This window comes from Budorcas taxicolor, chromosome 3 (assembly GCF_023091745.1).
Source record: "Budorcas taxicolor isolate Tak-1 chromosome 3, Takin1.1, whole genome shotgun sequence".
Taxonomy (NCBI): domain Eukaryota; kingdom Metazoa; phylum Chordata; class Mammalia; order Artiodactyla; family Bovidae; genus Budorcas; species Budorcas taxicolor.
The window spans coordinates 101,943,850-101,965,831 of NC_068912.1; the positions used below are offsets into that span (position 1 = coordinate 101,943,850).

The following is a 21,982-nucleotide window of genomic DNA, read 5'->3' on the forward strand; positions in this document are numbered from 1 at the left end:
TTTTTAGGTGCCTTCCTGTACGTTCCTGGAGTACATGTACTTATTCATACATGAAATTGTGTTGTAGCTGCCTCGACTTGTCTGTCTCTTTCCCTAGATTGTGTGCACCATTATAACCCCAGGACAATGCCTGACATGTAGTAATTGTTCAGTAAATGTGTGTTCAAGAAACGACGACAAAGGCATGGAGTGGGCCTGTAGAATCCCTGCCCAGGAAGAATGGCAGCAGGTGGTAGTGAGTGGATTCAGGGAGAATGGAATGGAAGAAAAAATCTCAGCTCCTCCTGCCCCAGACTGAGTGTGAGGGGGTAGAGGACTGCACTGCTCACCAAGAAGCTCCTGGGTTCCCCTGCCAGCACTGGATGTTGGGTCCTGCAGGGTGGGTACTGGGTGAGATGGTGCAAGGGCCTGGGTGAGGGAGAAGGGGCTTGGTTCTAGGAGCAATGTGAAGGGCTTTCTCTGAGACATTTGTGTCCCCAGGACTGAGGGCTAGAACTGCTCTGGAAAAGTGACATCAGATAATAAAGATAGCCAGCATTTATTGACTACTTACTACATACCAGGAGTCCTGCTGTGCTATTTATGCATTATCTCATTTAATCCTTACTGCAGTCCTATGAAATAAATTATTTTTTAACACATGAGCGAGGAAGCTGGGGCACGGAGAGGTAAGTAAGTTGTCAAGGGCACGCAACCACTTTGTAGCAGGGATTTGAACTCTGGAAGCTGCGTGTTTGACTGCTTGGTTATCTGCCCATCTGCTTCTGTCTTCCAGCATGGCTTTGGGCTTGGTGGGAGTGCCCTTCCTCCTCTCTTTTGTTTGCACTGAGTGACAGAACCTTGGGATGTTCTCTGACACCCTGGGCTTCTGGTACCTGGGCTGGTGTTGGTTGGAGGGCTGGACCATTGTGTTTATTTTGCTCTGGGGATGTGGTTGGCCGGGAGGTGTGGTGGGGGATGGCTTGGGGCTGTCTGAGAGGCTCCTTGCTGATCTACAGATGAATGAATCCTCCAGAATTCCTATACAACCTCCAGAAGCCCCTCCCCAGCCCACCCACACACACGGTGTGCAGCGCAAGCCCGGCCTGACTCTGAGCTGATCTCGCCTTACCGAGAGCGTCTTCGTGGCCAGGAAGCTGACCCAGGAAGCTGTTCCTTAAAACAGCTGATCTGTTTTAAGGAAACCACTGCCAATATTACTTTGGACACCTCTATCCTATAGTATTCTTGAAAGCACGTGGGCATCTCACCGTGTCTCTAAGCTCGTGAGAACCTTGTCCATGGGTTTGCCAGTTGGTTCCGGCACGGAGCTGTATCACCTTTGATTAGCAGCCTGTTGGGGGAAGGGGCTTGAGTCAGAACTCCCTGGCAGTCCTGACTTGTCTCATTTCCTGATACTTTTATCTGTCACTGCAAGCGCTTGGGCTCCCCTCCTGAACTAATTAAGTTTGCATGTGTTTAGACACATTGCCAAATAGGGCTTAGCAAAGCGGAACTGAGCTACATCTCTTTCTGAGTAGGGAAGGAAGGATATATGAATGCTCCACCACGAGGGCCGGGGAAAGCGTGGACGACATGGAGCCTGTGTGTACAGATGATTGGCATTCTGCCCTGGCCTCCCTGGGACACAGCAGGCCTGCAAAGCAGCCTTCTGATTGGCTGGCAGCAGCAGCTGAGGGCCCACCCTCCATCTGTCTAAGTGAACTGGGCATTCTCAGAGGGCCGAGGATGGAGGACAGGCTCTGAAGTAGGATTTTTCTCCCAAGCACAAGCAAAACTGAACAGCAAGTTTAATGGGATTTGTAGGGTAAGTTTCTAGGCCTGTGTGCTATTTGCTGCCAGCCTAAACCTACCCAGCTCCACGGCCTAAAACCACCTTGTATGGCTAGCAGAGTGCAGCCTCTGCAGGGCTATGGGAAGTACATTGGAAGCATGGGCCACGTTTTCCTTTTTTGCCTTGAAGACCTCAGGCCACCTTGCTCATGATCGCTGTGGGGTGGCTCCAGGGGGAGAGAAGGAGTGTTGCTCAGAATTCCCCCACCCTGGAGGGAGGTCAGCCTAAGGGGTCAGCGCAGTGCGATACTGCCAACATGTTTCCACATCAGACTGATGCCTGCCTTTTCCCGCGCACTGGGTAGCCCGAGGTCTGAGATGGCCACACATACTTGGGTTCTGCCCACACAGCTGCAGACGTGGGGCCTTCCCATGTTGTGGACTCCTACTCTGAGGTAGGGAGTGAGGGTGTTTCCCATAGAAAGCAGGAGAAACAACTGATTACCATGGTCAGCGCTTTGATATAGCTGTGAAGCCCGTGGGTCAGCTTCCTGGCCACGAAGACGCTCTCGGTAAGGCGAGATCAGCTCAGAGTCAGGCCAGGCTTGCGCTGCACACCGTGTGTGTGGGTGGGCTGGGGAGGGGCTTCTGGAGGTTGTATAGGAATTCTGGGCCTTTGAGCTGCAGCCTGAGCCCAGAACGAACAAGAACCAGACCTTCTACCCTCCCTTTAGCTTCCCTAGAGCCCTCTCGTCAGCAGAGGTGTGTCGGGTTAGCCCCAAGAAGGCAGCTTGCGTTGATGGGGTCATGTTTCAGCTGCAGCTAATCCAAGTCACTCGATATAAATCTCTCCCTGCTGCTTCCCCCCTCCCTCCCATCCCCAACCCACAGACAGGGAAATGAATCCTGGTCCTCGCCCTGAATACATCATGGCAGGCCTGCCTCTAATGAGAGAGGGCCATTCATTGTGGGGTGAAGCTCCCTGCAGAGCCTGGGATGCCATTAATTAAAGAAGAGCCACCTGAAGCCAGTCGTGCGGCGCAGCCTACCACGCTCAGATGGAGTGGTGGTGGGGTAGCCTCGTTAGCCTGACAGCTCCTCGGGCCCAGGGTTCCTGGGCGCTGGGGAGCGAGGGGTGCCCCGCCTCCACCTGAGAGCTCCGGCCTCTGGAGCCAGCCTTCTCACAGATGTGGGCGAGCCCCTTCCTGCACCTGTCCTGGGGCCGGGACCTGGCAGGAAAGGGGCTGCTGACGGTGGGCTTGGCTAAGGATTACCCATCTCCAGTGTGTGGGCCTCGGGCAGGAGTAGGCTCCTGGCTCCCAGCTGGCACTCCTCCCAACCCTTTTCCACGTGGTTCTGGAGCTGCGGGTTGGCAGGCCCTGCAGCCTGCAGCCTTCGCTCAGAGCCTGAGTCCAGGGAAGAACTGGAGGGACCTTCGGCCTGCAGGGACACTCGGGGAGAAAGAAGCTTTTCCATCAGGTGTGCGGGCACAGCCCCTCCCGGGCAGACGGAGCCTCTGGTATTCCAGTTTCTGGGCATTTCTAGGCTGCAGGGTGGGGCTCCAGTGGCAGACTCATCTCCTCGCTCCCTGGGAAGGTGTCGGAGGGTCTTAAGCACTTCAGTGGTTGTGGGAATCCCTGGAGTGGGAGTTCTGCTCAGTTAAAACCCTGATAAAAGACGGAGGTGTTTATGTAGTGGCCAGTCAGGCGCTGAGATGTTTCTGGTGGTGGGAGCCTGCTGTGGCGCTGCTGACTAGACGACTCTTTATTGCTTCATTGGTCCTGAGGTGAGTGTGGCTGCCAGGTGTCTGGCCCCCGATCTGATGGATGGAGTGCCCCTCGACCATCCTTCAGGGTCTCACTGCCTCCTCCTTGCTGGCAGGAGGGGCTGTAGACACTCGGACCTTGACCATCACCTAGAGCTGGAGTGGATCAGCTGGTCTCTGCCTGGCTTGTCAGAAAGACAGATTGTTTCTGTGTCTGTGGCTCTTCTGGGCAGTGTCTGGAAGTTCTGTGCTCCGTGGAAGAACCTGAGAGGCTCCTTCAGAGAACCTCAGAACCAGCAGGGCATGGCTTGACCAGGGTGCCAGCTCTACTTCTGTGGAGTCTGTGTGGAATAGAGGCTCCACCTAAGACTCAGGTGGCATTGCTTTGTGTTTTGAACAGTTTTGGACCTTCACAGGCCTTGGCCATTCATTTGGGCCCTTCTGTCCTCTGGCGAGGGCTTCCCAGGTGGCGCTAGTGGTAAAGAACTTGCCTGCCAATGCAGGAGATGTAAGAGATGCAGGTTCAATCCCTGGGTTGGGAAGATCCTCTGGAGGTGGGCATGGCAACCCACGCCAGTATCCTTCCCTGGAGAATCCCATGGACAGAGGAGCCTGGCAGGCTACAGTCCATAGAGTCTCATGGAGTTGGACACGACTGAAGTGATGTCCTCTGGAAAACAGAGAGTGAAAAATGGGGGGCTTGTGTCCTGAACTCCAGGGAGAACTCCTGAACTTCCACTGTTGGTGCTAGAAAATATTTTTGTATGGGTGAGATACTTTTCGCGTGACTCTTGAGACACAACTTAAAAAAAAAAAATTTTTATTGTGATTTCCCCAGCAGTCCAGTGGTTAAGACTCGACACTTTCAACACAGGGGGCTCAGGTTTGATCCCTAGTCAGGGAACTAAGATCCCACATGCCGTGTGGTACAGCCAAAAAAAGAAAAAGGAAAACCAAAAAAAATTTATCTTTTTAGAAATGGAAGTATGAAATAGGTACAGTAGGGTACATCCAGTATACGAGTGTGAAATGGTCAGCTCAGTATATTGTTATACATGTCTACACCTGTGTACCAGCCAAATCAAAGTGAACTTTTTGCATCATCCCAGAAAGTTTCCTTGTGCCCCTCTGCTATCAGTAATGCCTGCCCTCTTCCAGGTAACCACTACTCTGACTTCCGTTACTTCTGGCTCATTTTCTTCTTTTTGGCTTTCATATACATGGAATCATACAAGATGTACTCTTGTGCTCAATGTAATATACAAGAGCTTCATCCATGTCGTTGTTGGTCGTTCACCCTATTTATTGCTGGGTAGGATTCCACTGTATTACTATACTGCAGTGTTCTTTTGTTGGACTGTATACCTTCTTTTGGTCTTTTCGTTCATGTTTATCAAGTGAGTATGTGAATGTTCAATCTAATACGAGCATCGCCTAGTCCTGCCAGCTTGTCCTAATCTCCCTCGTCCTTTTAAACCTAATTCCAGCCCCTTAGACATGTGGTCTTCCCTGTCTCTTGTGGAGTCTGCACCGGCCTCCCTCTTTTCTGAACCCCCAATGATAGAGGCTGACCCCAGGGCTGTGGAAGTGGCCTTTGAGCCCTGGTCACCCGTTTATTTATTCTTTCAACAGGTATTTATGGAATGTCCATGATATGTCTTATACTGTTCCAGGTACTGAGGACTTAGCAGTGAACAAAGAGATAAAGCTTCCGTACGTCCTGCCTTCAGGGGGCTTTCATTTCAGTGCGTGCAGCCAGCACTGCCCTGTCTTTTGGACGCTGATGCCAGGAGACTTGGAGTCTCGTCTAGGCTCCTTTGTCCGCTGGTATTCTGTAGGAGCTGAGTGGCAGTGGCCCTCGCCACCTTGACAGGGCCTCTCTCAGACTTTTGTGGGCTTTCGTCGTCCTTTTTTGCTGCTACTACTGCTGCTTGGCAGTGAAAGGGTTTCTCAAGATTGGCGCCTCCTTCTACTATCCTGGAGTCTGATTCCCTCTGTGGGAGGAGAGAATTAATCTCCAACTTTCCATGCCTGTAAGGTGAGTGACCTCTGTTTTGTCAGTGCTCGCCAATCTCTCCTCTAATTCCCAGCCAGGGTAATGTAGACATTACTTTGTGTTAAAGCAAACCACCAGCAGCTCTCCTAGTGTGGATTCTGTCCCGATCTAGGCAGCTCAGAGAGGATCTCCTCACAGGTGCTCAGGCACCTGAGCATCTTTGGTCCTGAACGGTGTTTGGCAGGTTCAAGGAGGGAAGATGCCCCCACTGTGTATTCCCTAACCGCCATCCATGCCAGCTAGGCAGCTGCTTCTGAAATTGGTCACTGTGATCAGGCTCTTGAGAGCACGGAGGAGGCTGTGAACACCCCAGTGAGGAGGAAGTCAGGAAGCAGAGGGCTGGGAAGGTGTGGGCCAGGGATCCCAAGGCTGCCGCTGGCAGACTGGCCCATGCCTGAATGATCCGTAGACTCTGGGGGCTTAGCTCTGTCGGGCTTTGGGAAGGGCGCCTGTGAGCGGGTGAGATAAATTCTCTGTCCCTGGCTAACGGGTGACACGACTCAGACTTGATAGTTCTGTAAAACTGTTTCTTCCAAAGCCTGCAAGGATGTTGGTTTGGGGAAGAAAGCCAGCCAGCCCAGAGAGTCCCGGGAGCCTGACAGGCCTTTTTCTCTGCGATTCTTTCTTGCAGGCAGCCCGAGGCAGCCTGTCTCTTTGTTAACAGAGTGACAGCAATGTGACACCATGGAAATAATTACTAACAAATCACGGTGCTGACTGCAAACAGCTCTCTGTCTTCAGAGGCATGTCAGGGTGCATTAGAGCAGGACTGGAGGAGCGGCACGTGGGGGCTGAGGCGCAGCCCGTGCTCAGACGCTCTCCTCTTCTTCCCCCACCCTGACCCCTTGCTGCTTTGTCTGACTTTCCTGCTCGTGGCCTTAACCCACTAAGTCAGCTAAGGAACCTGCTGGATAAGTAAGTGGCATGTGGCTTCCTCTGGGCAGGTAGCTGGGACTCCCATCTTTGCTAGGGAACACCTGGGTGTGATGGGATGGTTAGATAGTGTCACCGACTCAACGGACGTGAATTTGAGCAAACTGGGAGATAGTGGAGGGCAGAGAAGCCTGGCGTGCTACAGTCCACGGGGTCGCAAAGAGTTGGACACAACTTAGCAACTGAGCAGCGACAGCCTGGGTAGTGGTGAGATCCAGGAGTTTTTCTGTTACGGGGCCCCCAGATGGTGGAAGAGTGCTCCATTTTTGATGACTGTCTACCAGTTGGGACCAGCTTCACCTGCTGGTGGTTTTGGTGTGATGGAGAGTGTTCATGCTAGCTGAACCCATAATCTGGGAGAAGCTTTACATCTCAGTATTGGCTCTGCTCCCTTCCCCCACAGCCCTGGATTCTTCTTCAATTGCCATAGTCAATTTTGGGTAAGTCGACTTTGTCCATTCCCTCTTGGTTAGCAGAGTGATTGCTCTGACTGTCAGGGCTGTAAATAATGTTCTTGGTGTGTGTGGCTGGAGGCAGCCGTGTCGGGTGGGGAAAGGAGTGGAGGGAGGAGCAGCACTCCGCTGGCTCCCTCGCCGGCCCCCCTCCCCTCTCATACAATATTTATCCAGGGATGGGAGTCAGATGCAGCGACCTCAGGGTCACCCAGTTAAATAGCTTCTGAACCTCCCTGCATTCTAATTGCTGCAGTTGTCCTTTGCTCTGGAGACTTCTCCTCCCCATTGTCTGCTGAGGCACACGCTAATGGCTCTCCTCCCTGGCCCTGCTGGGAGGCGGATGCGGGGTTGGGGGCTGTGGAGGGAGGGAGAGGGCTCACTGCTGCCGCCTTTTCCCCGGGGAGGAGGGAAGCTGGGGCCTATTAACAAGTGGCTTCAGCGCAGAGGAGCACAGTCCCCTGCCTTCCTGCTGCTGCCTCCCCAGAGCTGGCTGGAGGAGACCCAGGAGGCAGGCCTGGTTGATGGGCCAAGGGCTTTTGCCCATTTCCAGTCCGAAAAGCAGAACTGTGGGACTCGTGACTCCTGGCGGGCACAGTCCATGGGGTCGCAAAGAGTCGGACAGTACTGAGCACGCATGTGCGAGCGCCTCCTCTATAAGGGCAGGCTCTTGAGTACTTGGCTGAGGAGCAGTGTCCTGTGTGCCAGTGGTCCTGCTTCTGTGGCTTGGAAACTTCTAATGAGTGGTATTTCCTATTGGAATGTACTGCATTTTGCCCATAGATTGGCCAGATGCAAAAGCCTCCTTGGTCCCTGGTTGGTTTAGATGATTGATGATGGTAGCAGGTGTGCTGCAGTTGGTGACTTAAGAGTGGCACGTGCCACACGTCTTCACTGGGACCTTGCTGTAAATGTCAGTTACCACCCACGGCAACTCTTGTCTTCCGAGGAATACTGTTAGAAACTTCCATTGAAGACACTAGCCACTGTGTGTCCTGGAAGAGTATTCCAGCAGGAGCCTAAAGTGAGCCCCTGTTGAGAGTTGCTCTGGGCCCAGTAAGGACTGTGCTGGGGACTCTGGGGACCACCAGGTGATCGGGACAGAAGGAGCAGCATGTGCAAAACCAGTTGTAGGCTAAGTAATAAGAAAGGTAGAGCCTGAGAACAAACACTACAGAGAAGATACACGGTGAATGCCACGAGAACCCAGACAGCACAGTAGAGATCGAATGGGTAGTATTTTTAGCAGGAAACTTAAAAAAAAAAATGTTGTTAAAGAAAGCCCAATATTACAAAATCTATGAAAGTTGAGCTGTTCTTTTTGAAGCTGGGGCAAGACCCTGCCCATTCTTCCTCTTCTCACCCTCACCAGTCCACAAAGTAGCTCCATGTCCCTCCTAGAATGCTAGAGCTCCATGGAGCACAGTTGAAAATGCCCACCAGAAGTGTGACTCTGTAGGCTAGGTTACACATTCTGAAGGAGCCGGGGGAGCCGGGCTCAGGGCAGAGGAGATCAGCGGGGTGTGGGGAACAGCTGTGTCCTTGAAGCAGAGGTCAGGCTGCCTGCCGCATCCCGAATGCTTGCAGGATGCTCTCTGTGGAGCCTCCAGAGGGCATTGTAGGCCAGGCAAAGGGCCAAGGGCCCAGGCAAAGGGTCAAGATGGCCATAGGCCAGATGGAGACTCTAGTGGGGGATGAGTGAGCTATCTTTGAGACTGCTCAAACCTCTACAGAGTGCCTGAGCCAAAAAAGCAAAGAGCTCACCATCGGAGACACTGACCAGAGTGCGCTGGAAACCTCCCAGCACCTGCCCACCCTCCTCCCCCAACCCCACTCCCTGCTGCCTACTGGGGCCTCTGCCATTCCACCTGCCCAAGTCCTGGCAGCCACTCCAGCACTTCTCACAGCCACACAGGTGGGCACGGTGCCCTTTTCCTGGAAGAACAGCAGCAGGAGAGGCTCTGGAGACGTGCCTGTCTTATCCTTTCACTGGAGAGGGGCGGGCGAGATACACAGTATTTGATTTCGTGGCGTATTTGTGGCACTGGGTAGGCGCATGTTATATGTTCCACAGGGTGTTTGTGGCTCTTGTGTGCTGTGTGTGGTTGTTTATATGGGCTCCACGAGGGAGAAATGGGACTAGAGATAGGTGGCAAGTGGGCTGGAAAGCCGTGGCGCAGGGAGGCGCACCACACACATACAGAACCTTTTGGAACATCTGCTTGCCTGTGGGGATTTGAGGTTGGTTTTCTCTGGGAGGATGGGCAGCTTGGCCTATGGGGCGTCCCTCTGCACCCGCCTGTATTCTGGTTTCTGTTTGGGAACTCTCCAGGGCAGCATGTCTGGGAACACTTCCAGCTGTGCTGCCAGACCCAGACGCAGGTGACGGCCTTTAGTCTGTACCATAGGGAAACCGAGAGGAAATTAAATGTCATTTGCCCCCTGCACAGCAGGTCATTGCCAGATCAGACACTGCTGATCAGAGCTGTACGGAGGGCACCCGAGGGAAGGCTCCTGCCTGCAGCCATGCCCTCTGAGCCGTGGAGACTCCCAGGTGATGGCCTGGCTCATGCCCAGGGCTTGCTCTGTCAGGCTGGGTTCACCCTGGCCCGGGGCCCAGCCGTGTGCTGCATGGCAGCTGTGGCCCATGCCAGCCAGAGGAGCATGTGTCTCTAGGGGAGGGAGTGGAGGGGCAGGGCAGGGCCTGGCAGTTGAGGGCACTCAGGAGCCGGTGAGTGGTCAGCCCCTCCTCAGAGAGGTCGTGGTACTGTGGAAAGAGCAGGGCCTTTAGAAGTGAAAGAGACCTGGGTTTGAGTGTTGACTCCACTGCCTGCTAGTTGTAGGATCTTGGGAAAGTCACATTACTCCTTCCGCCTCCATTGCTCATCTGTAAAATGGAGAGCATAATAAGCTCTGGCTCGTAACATCCGTGGCGGAAGTAGCTTCCTCTTGGAACTGACTGGTACTCTGGTTTCCTCACCCCACCTCCCCTAGATCTGGACCGATCTAGGAGCCCTTGCTTCTGGGCTCAAGTGAAGTGAGCTGGCTGAAGTTGCTAGAAGTTGGAGCAGGGAAGGAGTGAGTCTGGCCGACTGGTACTCTCTCCCTGCATGAGGCTTTTCTTCTTGTCCTCCTAGTCCTCTCAGCCAAGCATCCCAAGGCCGTTAAGAGATGAATACGGTTGATGGCGGTCACCTCCTGTTGAGGGGCTCAGCTGTCTTGCTCCAGCCTCACACTTGCACTCCCCTTTCTCTTTGGGAAGACCTCAGGGCTCGACCCAAGCCCTCTCCCTCCTTTGCCCTGAGTCTTAGTGGCAGGCATAGTTCTCGGTTCTGCAGTGGCGTTTATTCACAGGGCTTTGGGAAGAGACGTTTTAATACTGTGAGAGTTCTCCCTAGAAAACTCCCCACCCCACCCCCACCCCCATCTAAGGCATGGCTGCTGGTGGTGAAATTCATTAGTGTTCCCTGACAGGCAGTGGCGACAGAGGCACGCTGTCTGCTTCCCGCTCCCTCGCTCCCGTGCTCCTGCTTCACGCACACTGATATTTAAAGCTGATGGGCTGCTTATAGACTTCTTGTACCATGACAAGTTTGGGGAGGGGGTGGGGGAGGAAGAGACAGACAAGGAGCCAGCTGTCACGCTGGTATTTCAAACAGTACTCTCTCCTGACCCTTTGCAGGCTCCGGCAAGTGTATCATCTTTCTGAAGCCTGTGGTTGGAATTGTAACCTGCAGCTGTCCCAGAGGATGGGGGCAAGTGTGGGGGCCAAGGGGGCCGAGAAGTCGGCAGTGCATCCTCCCAGGGCTGTGGGCAGGCAGAGAAGAGTGGAGGGACAGTGGGGGAGAGAGAGAGGGAGAGAGGGGGAGAGAGAGAGAGAGAGAGAGAGAGAGAGAGAGAGTGAGTGTCTGTGTGTGTGAGAGAGAGAGCAGAGGGGATTGAAGCTGAATCTTTGTAAGTGCTCCCCAGCATTGCCCTCCCATCCCCGGAAATGATACGGCCTTTTCGCAGTAGTCTCTCCTGGAGTGATCCTTAGATTCATCCTCTGGTTATCTCCTAGGTGGTCCTGAAAGCTCTGCCTCTCTAGGAATCGCGGTGGCTTGGCCCCTGCCCCCTGAGGGTCCTGGATCTCAGTGATACTTGTAAATATGTGGTTTCAATTGAAGTAGAAAGTTCTCCCACTTTGTGTGTAAACTGGAGCCTTGGCATTTGCTGCCTCCTATGTGCATGCTGAATTTTTAGATTTGGAGAGTGAGTACCAAGGTGCCTTCTTGTCCACAAGTCCTCCCCTCATCCCCAAGCTTCTTGGAATTCATTCTGGCAGCTGTGTGTGGTTTTGGATTTCCCTGACTGTCATCCCCGGAAAACTTCTCCAAGAGCCTTTTCCTGACCAAGGCACTGTCTTCTCAATGCAGGCGGCTTGGAAGCGTCTCCAAAGGCAGTTGCAGGTTTGGTCTCAGCTGACCTCCTTACAGCCGGGATCCCTTCTGTAAGTGCTTATTTATGAAATGTTTCCCTTGGCTGGCTCCTTTAACCTTCACAGAGCAGGTCATGGAGGTGATATAACTTGCCCGGGGACACATGGTCACTTGACCAAGTTTTCTCCTAGTGCGGCAGAACCACAGACCTCGTCCTTTCCCCCATCAGGGGCCCTTCTAGCTCCAGGGTCTGCAGTGGGGGAAGTGATTGGGGAGCAGAGGTGACTCCTCCACTCCCTGCTTTTTCAGCCTTGTCAATGCTGTCAGTACTCCTGTTGGCCTCCTCACTTTCAGCACAGCTGTGCGTGTGTGCGTGCGTGTGTGTGTGTGTGTGTGTGTACACTCATGTTGGCTTTCTCACTTTCAGCACAGCTCTGTGTGTGTGTGTGTGTGTGTGTGTGTGTGTGTACACTCATGTTGGCTTCCTCACTTTCCACACAGCTCTGTGTGTGTTTGTGAGAGACAGAGAGGGGTTACTCACTTCCAGCACAGAGCTGTGTGTGTGTGTGTGTGCGCGCGTGCACGTGTGCGCGCGTTCCTTTTGGCTTTCTCACTTTCAGCACAGCTCTGTGTGTGTGTGAGAGAGAGGGGTGGGGGGTTACTAACTTTCAGCACAGCTCAGTGTGTTTGTGTGTGTGTGTGTGTGTGTGTGTGTGTGTGTGTGTGTGAGAGAGAGAGAGAGAGAGAGGTGGGGGGCGGTTACTAACTTTCAGCACAGCTGTGTGTGTGTGTGTGTACACCCATTGGCTTTCTCACTTTCAGCATAGGTGTGTGTGGGGGTGGACGGGGAGAGGCAGTGATAACTTTCAGCACAGAGCTGGGTGTGTGTGTTTGTGTGTGTGAGTGAGAGAGACAGACAGACAGAGAGGGGTTACTGGCTGTCTCCTGGTGGAGGGTGGAGCCAGAATGTCTTTTCTCTCTGTGGACTGAAGTGTACTCTGTTTTGTCTAATTAGTTAGCTTTGTTTTTGCCGGGTCTTCACTGCCATGCGGGCTTGTCTTTCGTTGTGGTGAGCAGGGGCGGCGTGCAGGCTTCTCACTGCAGCGCTTTCTCCTGTTGCGAAGCGCGGGCTGTAGGGTTCTTGGGCTTCGGTGGTAGTGGTTCCTGACGCTAGAATGCAGGCTCGGTAGCTGTGGCGCACGGCCTTAGTTGCTCCCAGACTAGGGATCGAACCTATGTCTCCTGCCATTGGCAGGCGGATTCTTTGCCATTGAGCCACCAGGGAAGCCCTGAAGTGTGTTCTTGAACTGTCCAGGATCGTCTTTGATGTGCTCACCTCCTATACCCTCGCTGCCCCTCTCCTTCCCCCACACCCCACACATTAGCCTAGGTTTCTAGTAGGCGTTGCTGGTGCAAGGCATTGCTTTCCTCTCCCTTCCTGTCCTTGCCTGGCCGGGAGTGACTGGGCTGTGTCTTCTACCATGGTGTGTCTTGCAGGTGAGATGGAGACTGGCCGGCTTTGATAAGTACGAGGCTCGAGCATTAATTTTTTATACATCAGCAGAGGCCAAGTGAGTGAATTCAATTATGAGTCTCCTTTCTCTCCCCCCTCCTTCCTGTAGCGTGGTGGTTCTGAGCAGAGACTAAGGAACCTGTTGAAATGAGAAACCCTTATTTCCTGGTTTGACCCTCTCACTAATTCGGGTTAAATTGCTACGTGATTGCAGTGGTGCCACATTGTGCCTGCCTCTGTTTGTCTAAGAGGATGCAGTGGGGGCGGAAGGACCAATTTGTGCAGAGATAAAAGGTGTCATGGGCAGATAACTAAGGTCCCAGCCCCATGCCTGCTCTCACTGTAGCTCGGCTGGCTCTGTGGGAAGCCGTCCTCCCCACACAGGGAAGGAAGCCCAGCCTTCCTTGCTTCCTTCTCTCCCCCTGCTCATATTTTACCTTGATGCCACAGCATAATGATGCCCTGTGTAGTGGGGGAGGAGATAGGCACCTCTGGCTGACAGCCCTTCCTGATAACCAAATTCTAACCCATCCATCACCAGCTACTCTCCTCAACTTGAGGAAAAGTGATCATGAAAGGTGGGCCGTTTATCACCCGGGGTCTGTTTATCTCCTCTGGGTGGGGAAATGGGAACAGGAGAGACAAAGAGCTGCGTCCCCAGTAAAGTGCTGCCTGGGCTCTGGTAGCCTGCCTGAGCTGGATGCAGACGCACGCTGACTGTGGGGCTCTGACTAGGACTCGCAGACTGGGGCCCAGGGGAAGGGGACCTTTCCTGAGGCTCAGCCTCGGTGGGACTTGGAGACAAGCCTAGGAAATGCGTTCCGAGGTGCAGGACGGCCAGTGACAGCATCTGTGGGAAGATTTGCATCAGAATGAGCAAGAGTAGAGCCCCTCATGGAAACAAGCCCCACACCCCTCATAGGTGATCCCTCAACAGGAGCTCCCTCTCTGACTGGTCGGCTGGGTGTGCCGCTTCCGCTTTCCCCAGGCTTGCCTTCCGTGCCTCTGTGCTCTGAGATGACTTTAAAGAAGACAGGGCCTTTCTCCCAGCTGTTCGCCTCTGCACCTCCACATGCCCCCTTTTCTGCATATCAGATGGAACAAAATAGTTTGCCCTTGCAGGTGAGCAACAATGTGCTCTTGGGTACAAAAAATGACAGCCTACATCACTCCGAGATCTGGGTCCCACAGCCTTTCCAGAGAAGCAGAGAGGGGCCAAACATAGCCCTTAGATTCAGCTGACTTCCTCCCCTTAAAGGCTTGAGAGTGACCTGCACGTCCCTAAACTTGCAGAGAAAGAAACCCAGAAGGAAGAGTGTCCATGATCTCTGCCAGCACTGGTGCCTGCTCTCTGGCTGCTCCTGGCTCTTGGTGTCTGCCAGTCTGTTTGTCAGACCTCCATGGATGCCGCTGGCCCCCTCCGCTGAGGCCAAGCAGTTCCAGCAGAGCCCCCCAGCTCTGTGTCACCCAGTCTTCAAAGCTGAGCTCTTGCTAACAATGGCTTCATCCCGCGTTTACCCATTAGCGAGGGTGGCGTTCCCTTAATGAGCCAGTCCCCTGCCTTGGCTGGCGCCGAGCTGGTCACACCTGTTTGCCATCAGGGCTGTCTAGGCCTAGCCCTAGCGCAGGGCTGCAGGTGGTGGGGCTCCCTTTGCTCTGTGCTATATGCTTATTGAGGGGGCTGTTTCTTATACCCTTATTCCTCCCATACTCTTCTTTCTAAGTAGAAGAGGGCTTTCTTTGCATTCTGTTACTTAGCCGAAGTAGTAAGGGAACTTGAGGAGTACCCCATCTTTTCTGACTTCCCCCTGGATGGAGTAGCAGGGAGCCAGTCAGGCCTCAGAGGGGAAGGTTTCATGGTCTGTTCTGATGACCCTAGGCGGCCAGTGTGATAAGAGATGAGCCCCATGGTAAACACCAAAGGTGGAGCCCCTCTCTGGCCCTTAGGCCCCATAGTATTTGGAAAGCAATCATATCCCTTTTAGAGCCCACAGGCAGGACTGGGGTGGGGGGCTTCCTTAAAGAGGGCCCCTTGCATTCATGAGGCTGAAGGAAGTTTTGATTTGCTTGAAAAAAAATTCCCATTCCTTTTTATGGCCTGGACATAATTGGCTCTTTTCTATTGGCCATCAGTGATGTCATTCCGACCCTCATAAAGAAGGGGAAATCACACCTGTGGACTTGGTGCATAAAATTTCATTGGGCAGCAGTAATAAGCATGGCCAGATGATGTTTGGGCAGTTGAGGAGCTCTGTGCCCAGTGATCCCAGCTGCATGGAGGCCTGGGCACCATAAACCTGCCTGCACGTTCATGCCCGTAGGCTAGTCCAGGGCCCATTGCCAGTGGCTCTTTTCCTGGGATCAGTGTCTGGTAGAAACTCACAGCATTCAGGCCCTTTGTGCCAGGGGCACTTTCACCTTTTTCTTTTCCAAATTAGTGGCACCACGTGCCCACTAGTACCCTCTGACAGTAGCCTTATGCTCCTAAGAACTGTGGACCCAGCAGTGACCTTGAGCACCAACCATTGTGCTACCTGCCCCTGTGAAACCCAGACCTTGCCTTCCTAGGGACTTGTAAAGACTGCATCTACATGACTGATGCCTTGTGTAGTCAGAAGGCTTAGATCCCATTTCTGGTTCTGCCCTTGGCTTCTTGTCTGATCAAGCAAATCCTTTTTCTTCTCTGGGCATCAGTTTCCTCTTTTATGAAGGGATGACAACTACTGTAACCTACCCTTCCTCATGGGGTTTCTCTTGGTGCTCTCTGAGCTGGGCTAGGGTTCTGTCATAGAGATGTGTAGCTAGCTGTCTTCCCATGAGGCACCTGGGAGTTCAAGTTCTGGCATATAGCTCTGTGTTTCTTGTGAAGACAGGCCTGGGTCCTGCCACACCTGTAGCAGGCGTACTGCTTGTGTCTTGAAGTCACAGAGCTAGGACCTTCCATCAGCTGGAGGACTCGACAACTGGAATGCCTGTGAGTCTACAAATGGCAGGTATACCCACAAGTGACTGTACAAGCCCCGAGTGAGGGTGATGGTCCCGCCGCTCTCTGCTTCAGTCAGACAAGGAGCCCAGGCAGCACTCCAGATGCTGCCGAACCATATCTGAAGCTGTGTCTTCAGCCTGACAATCTGTCTAGTCTGTCCTCCTTCAAGAGAACCAGGCAGGATCCTGTGAGACACTTCCTGCCTGGGTAGAGGACACTTTCTGTCTGACAGCCGACAGCTGACATCTGCCCTTGAAATCCTGCTGAAGGGGGAGCCCTTCCTCTCCCATGGCCAGCCACAGCCAGGAGCACTCCTGGCCTGGGTCAACTAAATGAACCAGAGGGTGCCTGGGGAGCGTGATAGGTGACCCCGGACCTTTGCCTTTTCCCAGCCAGTCCCCTGATGTGCTCGTTTGCAGATTCTGCTGCTTCTGGTGGCCCCCTTCACTCACAGGCCTTAAATGTGATGTTTTAAAAGTAGCTGACCTGAGCAAGCATTTTCATAAACACCAAGGATAAGGAACATGAAAGAAAAATTGAAGGGAATGAGAAAATTTCCCAAACATTACAGTTCTGTGTCTTAGGCAACCACATTCTAGTTCCTAAAGCTACCTCTTGTCTTTCAGAATCTTGCCTCATTTCCTTATAATCTTGGTCATTGGTTCCCACATGGAGACGTCCTGCCTGGATACCCCTTCATCCTCTTGGTCTCAGCCAGACTTTCCCTCCCAGGAAACTGACTGGTTGTAGTTAGTGTCACTGTATCATCTGGGTGTGGAGAGGAACCTTCCCCATGGTAAGGTATTTCAGGTCTTAGAAAAGTAAGTGCTTATTCTACTAGCAGCCTAAAACACAGACATTGACTCCCACTTCAGTTCAGTTCAGTTCAGTCACTCAGTCGTGTCCGACTCTTTGCGACCCCATGAACTGCAGCTTGCCAGGACTCCCTGTCCATCACCAACTCTTGGAGTTCACTCAAACTCACGTCCATCGAGTCGGTGATGCCATCCAGCCATCTCATCCTCTGTCATCCCCTTCTCCTCCTGCCCCCAATCCCTCCCAGCATCAGGATCTTTTCCAGTGAGTCAACTCTTTGCATGAGGTGGCCAAAGTACTGGAGTTTCAGCCTCAGGATCAGTCCTTCCAATGAACACCTAGGACTGGTCTCCTTTAGGATGGACTGGTCGGATCTCCTTGTAGTCCAAGGAACACTCAAGAGTCTTCTCCAACACCACAGTTCAAAACCACCAATTCTTTGGTGCTCAGCTTTCTTCACAGTCCAACTCTCACATCCATACATGACCAGGGGAAATACTATAGCCTTGACTAGACGGACCTTTGTTGGCGAAGTAATATCTCTGCTTTTGAATATGCTATCTAGGTTGGTCATAACTTTGCTTCCAAGGAGTAAACGTCTTTTAATTTCATGGCTGCAATCACCATCTATAGTGATTTTGGAGCCCCCCAAAATAAAGTCTGACACTGTTTCCACTGTTTCCCCATCTATTTCCCATGAAGTGATGGGACCAGATGCCATGATCTTCGTTTTCTGAATGTTGAGCTTTAAGCCAACTTGTTCACTCTCTTTTACTTTCATCAAGAGGCTTTTTAGTTCCTCGTCACTTTCTGCCGTAAGGATGGCGTCATCTGCATATCTGAGATTATTGCTGTTTGTCCTGGCAATCTTGATTCCAGCTTGTGCTTCTTCCAGCCCAGTGTTTCTCATGATGTACTCTGCATATAAGTTAAATAAGCAGGGTGACAATATACAGCTCGACGTACTCCTTTTCCTATTTGGAACCAGTCTGTTGTTCCATGTCCAGCTCTAACTGTTGCTTCCTGACCTGCATAAAGGTTTCTCAAGAGGCAGGTCAGGTGGTCTGGTATTCCCATCTCTTTCAGAATTTTCCACAGTTTATTGTGATCCACACAGTCAAAGGCTTCAGCATAGTCAATAAAGCAGAAAAAGCTAGTGTCTGTCAAACGGTTGAAGAGCAATGGAGGGAAGGTTGACTGCCCTAACACTTTCTAGGGTAGAAACAGTCATTTCAAGTGGATTCTTGTTGCCAAACCTCCTCAAGAAGGAGTTTCTGCTTGTGATCTCCAGTTTATTTCTACTCACTCTTCAACACGCCACCTGCTGCCTTCTGTCCCTACCAGCCCACTGATGCCAAATTCATTGGGTTATTCTCATCTCTCTCTTACTTGACTGCTTTATGGCATTTGACATTAATGACTTGCTTTTTAGGCTCAAAAATCAATTATTCCAGAAGGGGTAAGCTTTCATCATCCTTTAGGTTGACCACAGGTGATCTGAAGTCTGAAGTATAGTCACTCAGTCATGTCTGACTCTTTGTGACCCTACGGACTGTAGCCCGCTAGCCTTCTCTGTCCATGGAATTCTCCAGGCAGGAATATTGGAAAGTGAAAGTGAAGTCGTTCAGTCGTGTCCAACTCTTTGTGACCCCATGGTCTGTAGTCTGTAGACCGTAACCAGGTTCCACCGTCCATGGGAATTTCCAGGCAAGAACACTGGAGTGGGTTGCCATTTCCTTCTCCAGGACATCTTCCCAACCCAGGAATTGAACCTGGGTGTCCCACATTGTAGGAAGATGCTTTTGCCGTCTGAGCCACCAGGGAAGCCACCGAGGAATACTGGAGTGGGTTGCTGTTCCCTTCTCTAGGGGATCTTCCTGACCCAGGGATTGAACCCAGGTCTCTTGCATTGCAGGTGGATTCTTTACCATCTGAGACACCGGGGAGGCCCCAGGTGATGTGACATAGGGTCCAAAGAGCATGTGTTACCTTGGCTCTCTGATACGAGGAGCCTTGCCCTCTGGGCATGGAGGTGGATTGGGTGAGTCCTGCCTCATGACACGTTATCTCGAAGGAGCTGAGGCTATGTGACCTGGAGAAGGGAACTTGGAAGGAAGCTCCCTAGGCTGGCGCGTCTTGAGAGGTTCTGCAAGGAAGAGATGGAAGTCTCATTCTCTGTAGTTTCTAAAGACATGCCTCAGACTTGTGGGTGGAAATTACAAAAGACAGATTAAAGTTTAGCATTAAGGAAGGATGTTCTGTTAACTGGAGGAGTCCACAATTAGAGCTGACTGCTGTGTGTAGTAGTGAGTTCCTGGTCTCTGGTGTTGATGTGGTACAGGTGGCCTCATTTCATTTTAGCTCAGCAAAGCTTGGTGGTCATTGTCATTGGTGAAAGTCACTTAGTTGTGTCTGACTCTTTGCGACCCCATGGACTATACAGTCCGTGGAATTCTCCAGGCCAGAATACTAGAGTGGGTGGCCTTTCCCTTCTCTGGGGAATCTTCCCAATCCAGGGGTTGAACCCAGGTCTCCCACATTGCAGGCAGATTCTTTACCAGCTGAGCCACAAGGGAAGAATACTGGAGTGGGTAACTTATCCTTTCTCCAGTGGATCTTCCTGACCCAGGAATCGAACCGGGGTCTCCTGCATTACAGGCGGACTCTTCACTGACTGAGCTTTGTGAGACATTAACCTGGGCGCTCTTGCTCCTCTCATTCCATAGTCTTCCTGGGTAATCTTGTCTTCTCTTGTGGCTTTAATTTTACTTAAGTTACACGAGTGATTCAGCAGTTTGTATCTCCAGGCCAGATCTCTCTTCAAAACTGGATATCCATCTGCCTCTTAGACATCATTCCACTGCCAAAGGTCTCCTAGGGCTCTCAAACTCAACAGATAATTGAGTGCTTAGCAGGCGTCAGGCATACCTCTCAATTCGCATTCCCAAACTCAATGCCTCCATCCGGTGGGCTAGTAAAGGGAAGGCCGTGGGATGATGCCTCGTCTAGGGAGATACTGTACGAAGAGAATTTAAAAACAGTAATGAAACTACTAAATGCTGGTTGGTCTCGTCTGCGTTGTCACATATGCTCTCTGTGTCCCTAACTTTGTCTCAGTAAGAAGCACAAAAGCACAAAGCTGGTCTAGCCACTTGCCTCTGGATTGGGTTCTACCACTTTCTCTCATTCGCTCACCAAGATTTCCTTTCCATCTCTTTTTTTCTGTTGCTTGCTCACTGTCTCTATGGCTACTGTCTAGTCTCCTGGCTACTACTTGGCTTTTGTAATGTATTGTTTTTGTTGCCCCCGGAACTATCTTTGTAAATCACAACTCTTCAGAGGCTCTCTATTGCCTGTGGCCAAGCTCTTCTTAGCAAGAAAACTATGATCTTCCCCAGCTGATACTTCTTGTATCTTCTTCCATCCTTCCATGTACCCCAATGCATTAACTTAAGGCTTGTAATCCATTTCTTTTACTGTTCATTCTGCTGAACAGACTGTGAGTCCCTCATGTGCAGGAGTTAAGTTTTACTTTTTGAGTCCTGAGTGCCTAACTCTTATTAAACATCAGTGTTTAATAAGTATTTGTTTGAATGGATTTGTGTAGGCAAAATGGCATCATCAGCTAGAAGGGGAGAGTTTATAAATTATAATTTAGAGAAAAATCAAGAAAAGACTCTCGATTTACATTCTGACATCTTTTTATCTCTCTCCTCTCTATCACAGAAAGCTTATTGTTAGAGACTTAAATGTGAGGCAAAGGCCCTGCCCAGCTGTCTCCAAATCATGTGCTCTTTTTCCTGTCTCCTCCTGTCTCTGTAACAAAATGGCAACATCCTGTTGCACTGGAAAGAACACAAGCTTTTGCATGAGACAGACCTGGGTTCAGCTCTTGACACGGTCGTGTTTTAGCTGTGGGGACTTGGGTAGCCTCTCTGACTCTTGTTTTCTCATCTATAAAGTGTACAGATCTACCACCTCCCAGCATCACCCTGAATTAATGTGAAAATGTAAGTAAGAACCTTAGCAATATCATAGGCCATCAGAAAGCAGTGTCTGATATTATTTTGAATAGAGTCTCCAGGTTCTCACATTTGGATCTGAAGACTGCAGCTGGAGCCTGGTGTCCAGGGTGCTGAAGGTGGGGTGCCTTTCTTGGGTGGGGTAAGACCCATGGTTGGTGGGTTGTTAGCCTTTTGAGGGTCTCTCTGACTGATAGACTCTGTTTAATTTCCTGTCTTAAGGCTCCGTACCTGCGACATGGGTTGCTCAACTTGTTCTCTCCCCCCTCTCTTTCTTCAGGCTCCCAGGACAGTGCCAGTACTTGGGCTTGCCAGTAGCAGATTACTTCAAGCAGTGGATTAACCTGAAAAAGGTACTGTATCTGAGCCCCTCTCCACGTGTCCTCGGGTTCTCCTGTGCCTCAGATGCCATCCCTTTTGCTTTCTTTTCTCATTTCTGTTCTTTCCATCTTGTTGTTCTCTTTTCTTTTCTTTCCTCAATACTCTTTCCTCCTCCCTATCTAATATGGAAGGTTGTGGTTATTTCTGAGAGTGGGGAGCTGCTTAAGGGGCCAGGCTGCTGGGTGGAGTTTGACACCATCCTCCTTGGTGTCTCCTAGATGTGCAGAGAAGTCCCGATGAAGGGGAGTTTCCGGTTCTTGCTCAGAGTTCCCGCTCTGGGCTGAGCTGCATTCCTCTAGGAGGGAAGTGCCAGGAGTGATCATGAGTGTGACCTCTGACCCTCCTGACTGGCACTGGCATCTCCTTCTGGTGGCGAGGTGGAGTTGGCCCAGGCTTGCTCTGGTTCTATCTACCCCTAGCCGAGCCTGTGAACACTAGTACCCACTTCCCTTTGGGCGTGGGGGAGGAGGCTGGCACTCACCTAGCCCCAAGCACATGGGGAGTGGGCGCTGAGGCTGTGGGCCAGGAGGGACCCCGTGCAGCTAGGAAAGTGGACCCTGGCAGGGAATGAATCACTCAGAAAGCTGTACTTTTCCTAGTGTGTGCTGTACTTCCTAGGTAAGCAGAAGAAGGGAGGTGTAGGAATAGACTTCCCAGATCCCTGCTGTCTTAGGATCCTGGCTGTGGGAGGCCCAGGCCACTCAGGAGACTTTACTCCCATGAATCCCTCTGATGGAAGGGTAACAGACCAGGGGCAGCCCCAGGAACCTGTGCCATTAGCCAGCTCACTGACTCCCAGGAAGCTCAGAGGAGGGAGAATACACCAGGAGTCAGAACAGTGATTCCCTGGGGGTGGGGGGAGAGGAG

The 21,982-nt window shown here is 51.8% G+C and overlaps 1 protein-coding gene across 3 annotated transcripts in view; it reads left to right on the forward strand.

Annotated features, from left to right (window-relative positions):
* The window catches only part of ERI3 (ERI1 exoribonuclease family member 3), a 132,866-nt gene that overhangs the window by 52,536 nt on the left and 58,348 nt on the right, over positions 1-21,982 (forward strand). For all 3 annotated transcript variants that reach the window (XM_052637888.1, XM_052637889.1, XM_052637890.1), the window contains one exon: positions 21,015-21,087. In XM_052637888.1, the coding sequence (XP_052493848.1) occupies positions 21,015-21,087 (73 nt within the window). The remainder of the gene's footprint in view (positions 1-21,014; positions 21,088-21,982) is intronic.